At 38.9% G+C, this 15,064-nt stretch overlaps 3 protein-coding genes across 3 annotated transcripts; all 3 read right to left on the minus strand.

Moving 5' to 3' along the window:
• Nucleotides 1-22: 22 nt before the first annotated feature.
• Nucleotides 23-4,889, minus strand: LOC121304276 (free fatty acid receptor 2-like). Its single transcript, XM_041235312.1, has 2 exons — nt 4,501-4,889; nt 23-1,006 (listed from the first exon to the last, which is right to left on the minus strand). The coding sequence occupies exon 2, from the start codon at nt 972-974 to the stop codon at nt 27-29; it is 948 nt and encodes a 315-aa protein (XP_041091246.1). The 5' UTR covers nt 975-1,006; nt 4,501-4,889; the 3' UTR covers nt 23-26.
• Nucleotides 4,890-7,025: 2,136 nt separating this feature from the next.
• On the minus strand, nt 7,026-7,745 carry LOC121304167 (free fatty acid receptor 2-like). The gene has a single exon (XM_041235135.1). The coding sequence runs from the start codon at nt 7,722-7,724 to the stop codon at nt 7,026-7,028; it is 699 nt and encodes a 232-aa protein (XP_041091069.1). The 5' UTR covers nt 7,725-7,745.
• Nucleotides 7,746-12,754: 5,009 nt separating this feature from the next.
• On the minus strand, nt 12,755-13,789 carry LOC121304168 (free fatty acid receptor 3-like). The gene has a single exon (XM_041235137.1). It carries the CDS (start codon nt 13,706-13,708, stop codon nt 12,755-12,757), a length of 954 nt encoding a protein of 317 aa, XP_041091071.1. The 5' UTR covers nt 13,709-13,789.
• Between the last annotated feature and the right edge of the window lie 1,275 nt (nt 13,790-15,064).

Below are 15,064 nucleotides of genomic sequence, written 5' to 3' on the forward strand. Positions count from 1 at the left end.
ATAGCAGGGTGGCCCATCACAGATTGTTAGAGCTGCTCGGTATCTGCCTGGTAACTATGCAAGCTGCTGGACGGTCTTTTACAAAAACCGATGGCTCGTATCCTTCCTAGGACCCCTGATATGCAGTTTCTGACTCTGTTCTGAACATCAGACGAGGAAAAGTAGAAGATGATGGGATCCAAGCAGGCGTTGAAGGTGCTGGGAAGCAGAGCATCCACGCGCCATGTGGGACTTTGCCATTTCACAAACCCCACCACGTGGGAGATGTTATAAGGGCAGAAGCAGAGATTGAAGACCAGCAGTGTCCCCAGAGCTAACCCGATGGCTCTCTGCTTCCTTCGACGGCTGATGTTCGGCAGGGAGAGAAGGATCCGGATGAAACTGATGTAGCAGAAGGTGGTGATGAGGAAGGGGGTGCAGAAGAGGACAAGGAACATTTCGAAGCGGACTGGTAGAAGTATATTAAGTTGCTCTTTTGTGAAATCCTCATAGCAAATGGATACATTCTGAGTCCCATTCCCTGGTTTCTGGTACTGGACGATGTAGACGATGCTGCAGTGAGCGGTCGATATGACCCAGAAAAACACGCTTGCCATGATGGCGTACATAGGCTTGTGGTTAATCTTGTACCTGATAGGGTAGGCCACCCCAAAGTATCGCTCCACGCTGACTCCCATTAGAAACAAGGTGCTGATGTAGATGGTGGAGTAGAATATAAAGTTGCTCAGCGGGCACAGGAAGTAGGGAAGCACCCAACGCATGCCTGAGAGGACCTCGACCATTCGGAAAGGCAGGAAGAGAAGAAAGATGAGATCCGAAACGGACAGGTTGAGAAGCAGGATGTCGATGGGTGCTGGTTTGTGGTGGACTTTCACGCTGAAGGTGTAAAAGGCCAGGATGTTGGCGGGTAACCCCGTCACGAAGGTCACAATATAAACAGACAGGATAAGCTGATCGTGGGGCGTCAGAGTCATTGTCGTTTGGTGTGAAAATGGCTACTGGAGAACTGCAGAGGAAGGGAAGAGAAAAGGTTTAGTTAAATTATTATCTCTATATCCGGCTATGCATCAACTGGTCAATATAATGTAAAGGGTTTAACTGTGTTTTATTTATAGTAATATTCATACTGTTTTTTCAATATGTAGCTTTTCCATATACTAAAACATGCATTGTTACACATTTTGTAGGCAGTTTTTGTTGTAAAGGGAACTTAATGGGATTTGTAACGGCACTTCTAAATATGCTTAAATGTATGCAGTATTTAATAACCATAGTTCATATGCAGTGTCTCTATCAGTTTAAGCACTATAATTTTTATAGTTTATCTACTTGAATAGTAAACAGCAAAATTACATTTCAAATGTAACCCTTTTTTTAAAGAAAGTGAAAGCCCTGTAATAGCATTTGGAGATTCCCATAGCCCCATTGCTATAAGTGGTGATTCAGTAATATTTGACACCCAATTCACTACGGTGTTTATCCCACTTAAAATATTCCTAATTCATCCAAAATACATTACTACTACCACCACTGCCAATAGAAAAAAAGAACAAATTATAGATAAAGAAGGTTGTGCAACAACTGTAAAAACAAAACAAAACAAAACAAAAACCTGTGAACTATTATACTGCTCTAATAGAGCTATAAAGCTTGACAGAGGTTATCCTACTTCCAGCAGAATACACCCTGAATTAGAGTCAGTGAATGCACCTCCTGCTCCTGCCTTGGGTGAAGCCTCTGCTAAATGGAATAATGGGATATGGGGGATCCCGGACTGGAATGGATCAAAAGAGCCAAGAGTAATTCCACACTGGTGCAAGCGATACAGAGACTCAGGGCTGCAATAGCGCACTTGACAGGAGCTGGTATACCCAGTATTATAACCTCTTGTCATTGTGTGGAAACTATGGGGGTGGGTGGGGGAGGTTCAGATATCAGTGCTATTGTATCAAGCTTGAGGTATAGCAACAGCAGTTATAGTAACAAATGATTTTCAAACGGAATTTGTTAATAAAATCAACACTATAATGCTTTGAAATTGAGTGAGGAGGTCATTAATGAACAAATGTCTCGTTGAAAATCTTAGTTGTCGCAGGTCACCTACATCACTTCCTGTCTCAATAACTAGACAAGGGGAACTCGTTAATCAAAATGCATGCTAATGAGATCAAGAAAAACGAATGGAAGCATAATTTGCTGTGATGGAAACAGCTGCTAGCTTGCAGGGTGAATATCGATTGTGCGTGTAATTGTTGTATAATTTGTAAACTGCATTTAAAGTTGTGGATTTTGTCATCCAGAATGTGCATTTATTTAAATATAAAATGCTGATTCACAATTATTAGGCATGTGGGTAAAAATCAGACAGCAGGTATTTAAAAAATAAAAATAATAAAATAATTTACCCACATGCAGGGGGAATATTTTTCCACAGCTTATTAGTAGATACAACTCTTTTAATGTGAAGACAATACAAGGTACAGAATTGTGTTCCTAATTTGTGCAGCTGCTCAAACCCAAAAGGACGTGAGCTCCAAAATATTGACAGCAGAGGAGGAACAGAGGGCATTATCACTTTAATAAGGGCAGGAATAATATCCGACCAAAACAGGATTCCTATCCCCTCCCATTTCATCTGAAAGCTGGACTACTTCCCAGATAAACAAATACTGTAGCCGACATCAGAGATGTTTTGTTTCGGTTGCACAGAGCACAGAGGGAGGTAAATAGTGGGCAGATACTGGATGCCATGAAGGACCAAGGGCGGCAGTAGGTAGTTGTGCAAAACGTGACCAACCACCAGAGTGGTATGGTTGAAAAGCACCAGGCTCTGGCGCAGCAGGTGGCACTTTTCTTAGGGAGCATATAACTAGCTTCGTTCTGCAAATTCTTAGTTCTCAGCTGCAATAACATGCTGGAAACGTACAGGGACAACAGACACCAATTGCCCGAGCTGTGTTATTATACATGTAAGTCATGTATGTAACACTTCATTATAAATTTAAGCTTTTAAAATTATGATAGAACCCCCTAACCCAATAGTAATACACCATGTGTTTGTAACTGTTTGGTGAATTCCTCTAATCATGAAGAATGCATTTTCTCTGGTACTCTCTGCTCGCTTCTGCGATAAATTCAACATGATTAGAAATAGCCACCAAACACTCACAGTATAAGCACACGTTATATCCATACAAAAGTGTGAAGGTGAAAGTGTATATCGTACACAAAGTGTGTGTGTGTGTGTGTGTGTGTGTGTGGGGGGGGGGGGGTGCCTGACAACATTATTCCAGGAGGAATATTCTGAGAAGGCTCCAATGGTTCAAGTCGAGGCCCTTCTTCCTGCTCGCTCAGTAATCTTCGACGTATAGCTATGCTGTGCAGAATATGACATGCGACGACGATCCTAGACACAGTTAGGGGGTCATATTGAAGCACACCCCCTGATCTGTTGACGCACCAAAACCTAATTTTTAGTAAACCAAAAAGTCCGCTCGATCACATTGCTAGTGGACCTGTGTGCCCTATGGTTGGCCTGTTCTTCGTTCGTGTATGAATAAGGACGCACTGAAAATCCGCAATTACCTGTTAGGAAACTGTATTGTAATATCTACGTATGTTGTCTTCTATACCCAGATTTCATTATTTACTCTTAGGTTTTTTTATTTGTATATAATTCAAAGAAAATCTACAGTATATATTGTCTTATAATGTATATATCCAGAGCTAGAGTTGCATTGATCATTTCTTGGTAGTAACATTACACTGGGTGCAGATAATGGCAAATCATTCTAGCAATACAAACCTAAAACAAGTGAATAAATCTCATTCATAACCACAAGTATAGAAAAGGCAACAATATTTTCATAATTCATTTTCTTTTAACACCAAAGAACTTAAATACTGTTTCAAGGTGAGCTATATACTTTTTTTCATTAATTAAAACCCTACTTTTCCAAGTGCAAATCTCTCCCCCTCAATGTAGCTATAAGCTATTCTCATTTTTTATATTTTCTTCATCAAAACAGTAATAAGATACATACTACAACATAAATTATATAAACAGGCTTAAAATGAAAGCAACAGATGCTTGCAACTGTAGTAATTCATTGTTTTTTTGTTTTTTTTTTAATTAAATAATACTATGGTCCCTTCCAAATTCAGAACACTTTAAAGGGTCATTAATTTTCAATTTAACACCCCCCCCCCAAAAAAATGGTTTCTCTATTAGGCTCCAACACATTTTTCCCTAGTCTTTGATGAACTATAGATTAGCATTAACAAAAATGTGAAACCAAACGATCTGAGAGTGCCTACCTACCTTCAATGTAATTACTGAGTTCCAGTTTTGTAAAATTAACATGCATTTTGTTCCTTGTTACATACAGAGGTTAATAAAGGAAAAGAGGTAACCTTTGTCAATACACTTTAGTAAGCTTGTGTGCGATTCTAATAATACAGTCAAGAAAAGTAAAGTCAAGATATTGATTTTATACTTACCAAGGAAGTTTCTATAAGCAGATTTCCCTAAATAATCCATAATACAGAAAGCACTTGCAGTAAGTGCAGCCAGACCCTTCTAACAGGAGTGCTAACAGATGTGCTAGAGCTAGCGATAATTGAAAAGCAGCTGGGTGCCTCTTATGAGAAAGTTAAACATTCAGATAATGGAAAAAGAATCAATCCGTGCATACACTTCCACGCAGCTCTCCCCAAACAAGGTTACCTAGCAACATTAAATATGCCTTCTTTCACTGAATAGGTAGTTGGTGTCAACAAAATATTTCAAAATATAATCAACTTGCGATACGGCACAGCATAAAAAATAACATTTATTTATTTATTTTTTTCTCAAATGAGCTTGGGAAGCTGTTTGTGTATTGACTGAAGGCGGCCATAAAAATACACTGTGAACTTCCTTGTTAAACTGAAGAAATTGTGTTGCGAAATACAATGTTATAGTTAACAATACCTGTTACAGCATTGAGTTTGTTTTTTTGCATATTTCACGTGTCTTATCAGGAACTTATTAGGAAATATTATATGTTAGTGTGGCAAAGTGGTGAATACGGGCAGGCGAGCGTAGTGCAGAGAGGATTAATGACACAGATAAATGATTCACAGGTGCAAGGGTGTTTATTAATGATTGTAATGTCCACAGCCTTATAGCAAAACCTGCAAACAATAATAGCGACAGGAGTGGTACAGCATCGTGTATCACTCCTGTTTATAATCCCACGGGTTTGACCCATAACCCAAAGTCCGGGTCTTTCACCCACACAAAACACAAAACACAGACACAGTTTCGATAGTGCGTGATTTTAGTGCCAGTGGTGCAAAAGACAGTTCCTGTAGTGGAAAGGTGAATGGTGATGTCCAGGTTTTATGCTGGCCTGCGGCTGCAGCTCCAGATCGTACTCAATATTCTTGGTGAGAAAACGACACAAGACAAACACTGTTAATACACAGACGAAGCAGAACACTCAAGGTTTTGGTACAGACAATACAGGTTCCTTCTATGTTGTTTTGAATTAACCATATGCAAAGAGACAGATCACTGAAGCTACGGCCCCCTATTTATACCCTCGCCCATGACCCCTAGGTTAAAGCCATTTGACTCTGTGAAACAAACCCCTTCTTGACCCTGCTTTACAGGTTCTAGAACCCTACCATGTGATGCGGCCACATTATCTGTAACACCCCCTCAGTGACATTGTACAGTAGTGTGCGCATGGGTTTGAAAACCCCATTGTTTCTGTAGGCTAGATTTTTTTTGTGTGTATAAAATAAAACTACTATAACGGAAAAATTGGGAAATATGGCAAAATACGTGTGTGAACCAGATATTTTATTTAACATCATGTAACAGAATGATATCGCAAAAGTCTACCAGAAGCCATAACAGTAGTACAATACTATATCATGCTAGATTTCGAACTGTCACATTTTTTTAGTCTGTCAGTTTTTTGTCAAGTATATGCAAAGCTACAAAGCGGAATGTCATTCAATATGTTAAACGTGACGTTATTCAGCCATTTAAAATTGAAAACAAGTAACACACATAGGTGTAAAGGAAACGGTGGGCAATGTGCCGAGCTATCACCACGGCTATGACATCACAAAGCCCACTGAAAGGAAAAGCAGGACTGTTCTTGATATGGGGTGCGTTAAGTAACTGAGCGGCTCAGATCAAGAAATTAAATCTGCTCTGTAGCTCTGAGCTGCTCAGGGGGGGAGCGGAACTGGGAGCGCGTTCTTTCACTGAGCTGCTCTGAGCAGCTCACTTACTTAGAGCGGCCACAGTGTAATAAATTCTGTCGCACTGAATTGAACGCGATGTAACTCATTGGGAAAGCAGTAATCAGTCATCCAGCAAAACACATTTTTATTAACCAAAGCGCAGGCAAGCGCTTCAAATCCACAACATTACAGAACTATCCCTCAGGTTACGTTTCAAATATGCTTCAACCACAATGCAAGCAGCATATATAATAAAGGTAACTTTTCCTGTGCCATCATTAAATAATTGTACAGTTATAATACATATTTATGGTACTTTTTTAAAAGCAGCTATAAGTATAGGTGGATTATATACAAATTCTAGGGTAAAACAGATACATAAAAATGAAGTTAAACATTTTAAAAGAGCCCAATCTTGCTGTAAAATTAGTACATAATAACACTGAAAATATCCAAAACAAATAATACAGACCAAAGTCATGTTTTCAGACAAAATAAAGTTGAATTTCTTAGTTTTAAACTAAGAAATACCATTAAGCTTTATGGATTTCCCTTTAAGAAAGGCATTTCTGCCACATTCATTGCATAAGTATCCTTTTGGATTGACACAAGTCTTCTGTGCAGGAGAACAGAAAATCCTTATTTCTAGTATTTTCTGTTATTCATACAAATAGAAATATTGCAGTGTCTTAGCTGCACCAAAAATGACTAATCACAAAGCAAGCTAGCTTTGGGTGAAAAAAATAAATAAAACAGTAGTTTTGTCAAGTATCTCCCAATAAGTCTCAGTTCTTATAGAAGGTGCTGGGAAGCAGAGCATCCACGTGCCACGTGGGACTTTGCCATTTCACAAACCCCACCACGTGGGAGATGTTATAAGGGCAGAAGCAGAGATTGAAGACCAGCAGTGTCCCCAGAGCTAACCCGATGGCTCTCTGCTTCCTTCGACGGCTGATGTTCGGCAGGGAGAGAAGGATCCGGATGAAACTGATGTAGCAAAAGGAGGTGATGAGGAAGGGGATGTAGAAGAGGATGAGGCAGGAGTCAAAGCGGACTAGAAGAAGTACATCAAGTTGCTCTTCTGTGAAATCCTCATAGCAAGTGGAAACATTCCAAGTCCCATTCCCTGGTTTCTGGTACTGGATGATGTAGACGATGCTGCAGTGAGCGGTCGATATGACCCAGAAAAACAAGCTTGCCATGATAGCGTACGTGGGCTTGCACTTCATCTTGTACTGGACAGGGTAGGCCACCCCAAGGTATCGCTCTACACTGACTCCCATTCGAAACAAGGTGCTGATGTAGATGGTGGAGTAGAATATAAAGTTGCTTAGCGGGTTGAGAAGGAGGATGTCGATGGGAGCTGGTTTGCGGCAGACTTTTATGAAGAAGGTATAAAAGGCCAGGATGTTGGTGGGTAACCCCGTCATGAAGGTCAAAATATAAACAGACAGGATAAGCTGATCGTGGGGGCTCAGAGTCATTGTTGTTTGTTGTGAAAATGGCTACTGGAGAACTGCAGAGGAAGGGAAGAGAAAAGGTTTAGTTAAATTATTATCTCTATATCTGGCTATGCATCAACTGGTCAATAACTGTGTTTTATTTATAGTAATATTCATACTGTTTTTTCAATATGTAGCTTTTCCATATACTAAAACATGCATTGTTACACATTTTGTAGGCAGTTTTTGTTGTAAAGGGAACTTAACGGGATTTGTAACGGCACTTCTAAATATGCTTAAATATATGCAGTATTTAATAGCCATAGTTCATATAGAGTGTCTCTATCAGTTCTGTACCAGTATAAGCACTACAGGAACTCTAAACCTGAATGGGCATCTTCTTTTCATAGTTTATTTGCTCGAACAGTAAACAAAATTACCGTTCAAATTTAAACTCTTCTAAAGAAAGTAAAAGCCCTGTAAAAACATTTGGGGAGTCCCATGGTCCCATTGCTATACGTTGTGAATCGGTTGTGCCTTAGAAACTGGGGATTACTTGCCACATGATTCACCACAGTTTTTTTTATCCCACTTTAAACTTTCATGTGAAATTCATGCAAATCACCATTGCCAGATATCACTGACAATATAATAACAGAACAAATAACAGCTCAAGAGGGTTGTGAAACAACTCTAAAAAAAAAACACAAGGGTGTGAACTATTATACTGCTCTAATAGAGCTATAAAGCTTGACAGAGGTTATCCTACTACCAGCAGAATACACCCTGAATTAGAGTCAGTGAATGCACCCCCTGCTCCTGTCTTGGGTGAAGCCTCTGCTAAATGGAATAATGGGATATGGGGGATCCCGGACTGGAATGGATCAAAAGAGCCAAGAGTAATTCTACACTGGTGCAAGCAATACAGAGACTCAGGGCTGCAATAGCGCACTTGACAGGAGCTGGTATACGCAGTATTATAACCTCTTGTCATTGTGTGGAAACTGTGCAAGCTATTCACGTTTTCAATTTTTCATTAACACAGTAATAAAATGCCGCGTACTGTACTAATTCTATAAACAGGCTTGAAATGGAAGCCACAGACGCATTGTAATTGTAGGAATGTTTCCTTCCAAATTCAGAACACTTTAAAGAATTAATTAAAGGGTTTGCCAATTTCAACTGCAAATTAGGTGAATTGTATGTTAGCAAACATGAAGCAGGATTGCACACAATGGGTTTTGCTAAATATGTAAGCCAACAAGAAACTCTTGGAAATGCAAATAGCATGGTGTTTTTGTTTTTGACACTTTGGATAAAATTTCCTCCATGAACTTCAACTCTCTGCCTACTTCTTCAAATTCCAGTAAAAGTAATAAAACCTAACCCATTGCAGACAAGTGGCTTGTACCCTTTGGTTAACTAAACAAACACCAACTCTATGAACCTTGGCTTACTCTTCTGTATTTACACAGCTTGTGCACCATACAGCCCAGCCAAGTAAAACACCTTAGAAAAAAAAAGGTTTTCCCCGCTGCATTCAGATTACTTCATGTAGCTTGAACCTTTATTGATCAAGGAAGTCACTGCGAGATTAATATCTACCCATTCAAAGTAACAGGTGGAGATTTGGAGCAATTTTTTTTTTCAGATTGTTAAAAAAGTTGCTTTTTTGAGCAACTGTTCCTGAGAATCCAGGGATTAAGCCTATAATAAAGAGCTGAGAGACCAAATACCTGCAAACTTGGTAATCTTCTTCAGTTGTTGTCTTCTCTTTGGGTTCGGTCTGCCTGTTCAGTCTTGTATCTAAATATGGGGCACTTGCTGCCACACACACACACATTCGCAGCCAGAGAAATATAAGATGTGCTGGGTAACCACGTAACCTGACTGGAAATTGTAATCTCCTCTTATTTATAAGTGTTACAACTTGTCGGAGTTTTACAAATTTTGCTGATGTTGGTAGCTGCATGTTACCAAATTCGTAACAATTTACCTTTTTAGGAAACGAAATATTTTACTCATCCCAGTTAAACTACTGGCAGAAATTTATTTTGGCGGGTTTTACTGGCAGAAGAGAAACGTTTTTTGACCCAGGACAGTCATTGTACAACCCGTAAAATCAAACTTCTATGCAAGATCACGGTACGTCTATTATATGATAATAAGGGTTCTTTGCGTATGACTCCTCTCATTTGTATGACGCGTAATGACCCCAAACGATATACATTGATGGTAGCTGCTGTTATAGTACGAGAACAAAACAAAAGGGGGGGACCATCTCCAAATAATGTTTTTGTAATTGTTATAATTTCTAAACATGTTGCTATGTATCTGACATATTTCCCAAATACGAAGAACCGTACTAATCATTACCAACTTGTTTGCCAATGAATGAAAAGAACTGCTTGAAATGGCACCTTATCAACTTATCAGAGACGAACAAATTTTCAATTAAACGCTAATATTTGAAAATATTTCATATACACAGCAGGCTAGTGGTTGGTTGGCAACGTTTCAAGTAATTAGTGTACCTGGAACAGGTACTGCGCAAGCCGATCGCTTTATTAAAATCGGGGAAGTACGTAATTAAATTCGAGAGCCTAGTGCAGCTCTAGGCACATGTGCTATATTTATTTAAGATAGTGCACCTGCGATTAAACAGTCTAGAAGAAGCAAGCATTAGTGCGAGATAAGTGTGTCATATATGTTTAGTGCCATCACGCTTCTCAGTCTAAAAGCAAATACAACTAGAGTGAGTAGTTTTTCAAAGCTCAAAAACAGGGACACATTGTCAAATAATTGCTAAGACTAATGAAATAGTTTGCCATGTAATGGTTATTTAAATAACCATCCTCTCACGCTTAGGATTATCTGTTTGTTTGTTAAGCATCTAATTTTTGGCAAATTAGTCTAACTGGCCATGTACGTATTGTTACTTCTATATCTCATTTATTATTATTATTATTATTATTATTATTATTATTATTATTATTATTATTATTATTTAGTATTAGTATTATTATTATTAATATTTATGTAGATCGCCGTTAAATATACATTTGCGTTTTGGCATTTTTCTTTCTTTTTGTTTTTTACTTATTGCGTCTGATGTCTAATATTTTTTGACGTTGTTGGTGTGGTTTAAGGATTCTGATGCTTGCAACCTCTCCCTGTCCTAAATCGCGCCAGACCTGTGTTAATCAAGTCATAAAAAATAATGTTCTTGATTAATATAGTAGGCCCTACCTTTTTTTCGTTTTCCCTGCAGGTGCCATGAACTAAGTTATATAGGAAGCAGTTGTTTACGTTATTTTTATATTTTTATATATATATATATTATATTATATATATATATAGATATCTATATATATATATATAATACGGCGCGCGCTACAGGAAGTGTCTGAAAACCGGGACATTATCAAGATTTTGAGAAAAATTGTCGGGACACCGGGACTTTCGATGGAAAACATTGATACCAAATACCAAACAACTGAGCAGACCATTGTAATGATGCTAAACTGCGGTTACAATGTAATCAGTATATTTTAGTGTTGTTAGACTGCACTCAACAGTGACATTAAACTAAGCAGGTAAAAGAGGGAGACTCTGTCTATCTAGTCGTGCTAAACCAGTTACCGCAGAATGTGATTCTAGTCTATTAATACAAACTACTACACAATTCTGGAGAAATGAAGTTCCAAACAACGTGATTCTGGTAAAGTGATCTTAAAACACAGAAGCATGGAGGTCAGTGTAATTTAGTTAGGTGTGAGTGTGACACCTAGCGATCATAACCGGTACCACAGCTAAAGTTCTGATGCGTCTTCATCCTGGCTTCACTGTCATCCCAATGCGATCAAGTGCAAGAGATGCTCAAGTACCAGATTGCATAAGTGTTAAAAAAATAAATAAATACATTAAAAAAATCCTCAGAAAATGTTTGTTAGCCTAAGCCACATTATATATATATATATATATATATATATATATATATATATATATATGATCACATTTGTATCGTTAATGTGCATTTTCTTAATTTCTTAGTTTAACTGGTTCTGTTTCTTATTTTGTTTTTTATTTTTAATTGGTAGTTGCTCATTTTCACTGACTGCTCCAGGTGTCTTCATCTACTGTATTTCCAGCAAGACGAAGTAACGCTGAACCCAACGTGGCAGATCATCGTGTATGTGTGATGTGTCATTGGAGTTGAGTGAAAGCCAGACAGGAATGAGATCCACTGAATTCTGGAGCATGTAATTAAAAAAAAAAACAAGACGTTACTCATTGCAAGAACACTCAACACTTGCAATATAAATAGATATTGGGGAGTTATTCCATTAGCTATAACCCCTTCAGCTCCTGCTGTATACTGTAACCATGAGTAAATAAATGCACACTCACAATTTAAGATGTCTTTAAAAACAGTTTTATTTTCTGCAGCATACATTAAACAGTAATATATATAATCTTTATATAGCAGACCACCATCACTTTGCAAGATATGAGACTAGGATGTGTGAAATAGCAACAATGTCTCACCTGAAAGACAGAGAACAAGGGGGTTGAGTGACTTGCTCAGAGTCACCCAACAAGCAAGCTGGGATTTGAACCGGGGACCTCTTGGTTATAAGACTGTTTCTTTAACCACTGGACCACATAGTCTTCTTATATATAGTAATTGCACATAATGATGGTTCAGGAAGTCCATACACAATCCAGTAGGGGTAAAAAAAAAAAGTTTAAAATAGTTATAATAATTCTTTGCACAAGTGGGCATCTCTGGTTAAAATATTGCTTCCTGAGGACCTTATTATGGGTTTTAATTGTTTTAATTTATAATTAAGGACATGGTTGCAACAAAGCCTTGTGCTGGATGTGCAGAGGGCATTTAATCCAGCTATGCACGTTTCTGTAAGGCAGGGGAGCACAAGTCTTGGTTTCGAGTATGTTCTAAATTGTTTGTGTGAACCAATCAAAACTCAAGATTTCAACGTAATATTGGAGTAACAGAGCTCAGAATGATTGCAAACCCCAATCACAAAACACTGTTTCTGAGGAATCAATCACCCGCCTCTTTTTGTGCAGAACGGAACAGCTTTTCGATTGACGGAAGACCATCTCTCTTTCACCCAAAACCAGGACTGTCGAAAACTGTGCTCCAGAGAAGACAACAGAAAGAAGAAGACAATGGGCTCCAGAAAGGCATTGCAGGTGCTGGTCAGGAGAGCCTCTCTCCTCCACCACACGTGCTGGTGCTGGATGAAGCCAACCACATGGGAGATGCTATATGGTGCAAAACAGGCCACAAATATGAGCAGAGTGGACACGGCTACTCTAATAACCCTGCTTTTGCGTGCTGGATGCAGGCTGGATCTCAGCATCAACACCACACAACTCAGGTAACAGAAAGCTGTGACCAACAAGGGGACAAAGAAGAGAACCACAGCCATCTCCAAGCGCAGGGGGACAAGGAAATCCAGTTGCTCCTGTGTGAAGTTGTCAAAGAAGGTGGAGATGTTGTTATCGGAAGGAGAGACAAAATACTGGCCCCCATTTCTTTCAGTGATGAACACCAAAGCCACATGACTCAAAACAATAGTCCAGAGGACCAAACAGACCAGCCAGGAGTTCCTGATGTTTTTGTAAAGCTTGTAGTGGATTGGAAAGGCAATACTCAGGAAGCGACCTCCACTGATTGCTGTTAGGAACAATGTGCTGGCATAGATGGTGCTGAAGTGGAAGAAGTTGTAAAGCAGGCAGAGAAAGTTTGGAAAGGTCCACTGCTTCCTAAAGGTCTCCAGGGTCTTAATGGGCAGCCAAGCGATGAACACCAAGTTGGCTAAGCACAGGTTGATCATGTAGACCTCATTAGGGGTTGCTCTTTGATTTCTGGCATTCTTGATGGACACTATAAGGGCCAACACATTGGATGGTAGCCCTAATATCTTTGTAATTGTGTAGACGGTCAATGAGAGCTTTTCCAGGTATGCTTGCCGAAGTTCTTCTTCCATAGTCATCCCAAGTAATCCCGCAGACACACACTTTTAAATGACCTGTACAAGAGAAAAAACAAAGATCTTGGGAAATGTTCTGTACTCCTTATCGTTGTCCCAGTCAAAGCACTTTAAACAAAGTCCTGCGATTTATTTTCAAATCCTTTTTTTAAGTAGCCATACTACTACTACTACTACTACTACTATAAAATAATAATAATAATAATAATAATAATAATAATAATAATAATAATAATAATAATAATAATAACAAACAAAAATGCATAATCCTTAATTTATCATATTTTCAAAGAATCCAGCCTGCACTGTGATGTCAATTGCAGAATATAATCCATTCACCTTGTGTTAGCCAAACTCCCTTGGTCAAGCAAAGCACTGATTTTAAAATCACTTTTCTGTTAACATGTCTGTAACCCAACCTGCAGCATGATATCTTCAGAAACTACTGTCCATGTGTGACCCTCTCAGGAAAGACCCCTCTGTGTAAAATAAAGAGATTTCTTCTCTGCTCCAGATACAATAAGCAATTCATCCCATGTCTGAATTGATAAGCAGACATCTTTAGAAAAACACCAAGCTGGAGCATTGTTGCTAGTGTCTTCATCAATGCTGAACTAGATATATCGCAGGCTTGTATCATGGAATATGAAGTAACGAGTAGAGCGGAGGTTTATTGTAGGAAAAGGCACATCAGATAAAAAGCTAATTGTTGTTTGTCGCTGAGTGAAATGGCTCAGAATAATCGTGAATTGCAGGACTGCAGGAAGCAATGGCCAGTAAAGGATGGTACATTACCTTAATTCAACCACAGCCCATAAAACAATAAAATACAAAAGGGAAGGTGGGTGATATTATATCATTGTTGCTATCAATGCGATGGTGTGGAAAGATATTTCTGCTGCATTAGCAGCATGGTACCATTTTCTTGCTTGCAACAGGTGGTGTTTTGACTAAACCCATCTCAGCCAGAGGCATATGCTACAGTTCAAACAAAACTAGCATCTCAGTTATACCTCAATCACAATGGAGAGGAATCAATACTCTCTGACTGGCTGACAGGGTATATGCAAATAAAAACAAACACTTAATGGCTCCAAGCACTGAGGTTACCCTCCATGAAGGGGGCTGTGACGTTGCCTTCTGAATATAATCCATACCTGGGGGGGTGCCTTATTGTTATTGTCCCTCAACTGGTCACTTTATGTTCCCTTAGCAATAATTGAAGTTTCTGGATACCACCCAAAGAAAACCATCACCTATTTTCTTTGGCTCAAGCCAATCTGTCTTTAACGATTCGCCAGTCACTTCATCACAGCTCTGTTCAATATACCTCGACATGGTAAAACAAACTGAACATGT

Source organism: Polyodon spathula, chromosome 37 (genome assembly GCF_017654505.1).
Source record: "Polyodon spathula isolate WHYD16114869_AA chromosome 37, ASM1765450v1, whole genome shotgun sequence".
In the NCBI taxonomy this organism is placed as follows: Eukaryota; Metazoa; Chordata; class Actinopteri; order Acipenseriformes; family Polyodontidae; genus Polyodon; species Polyodon spathula.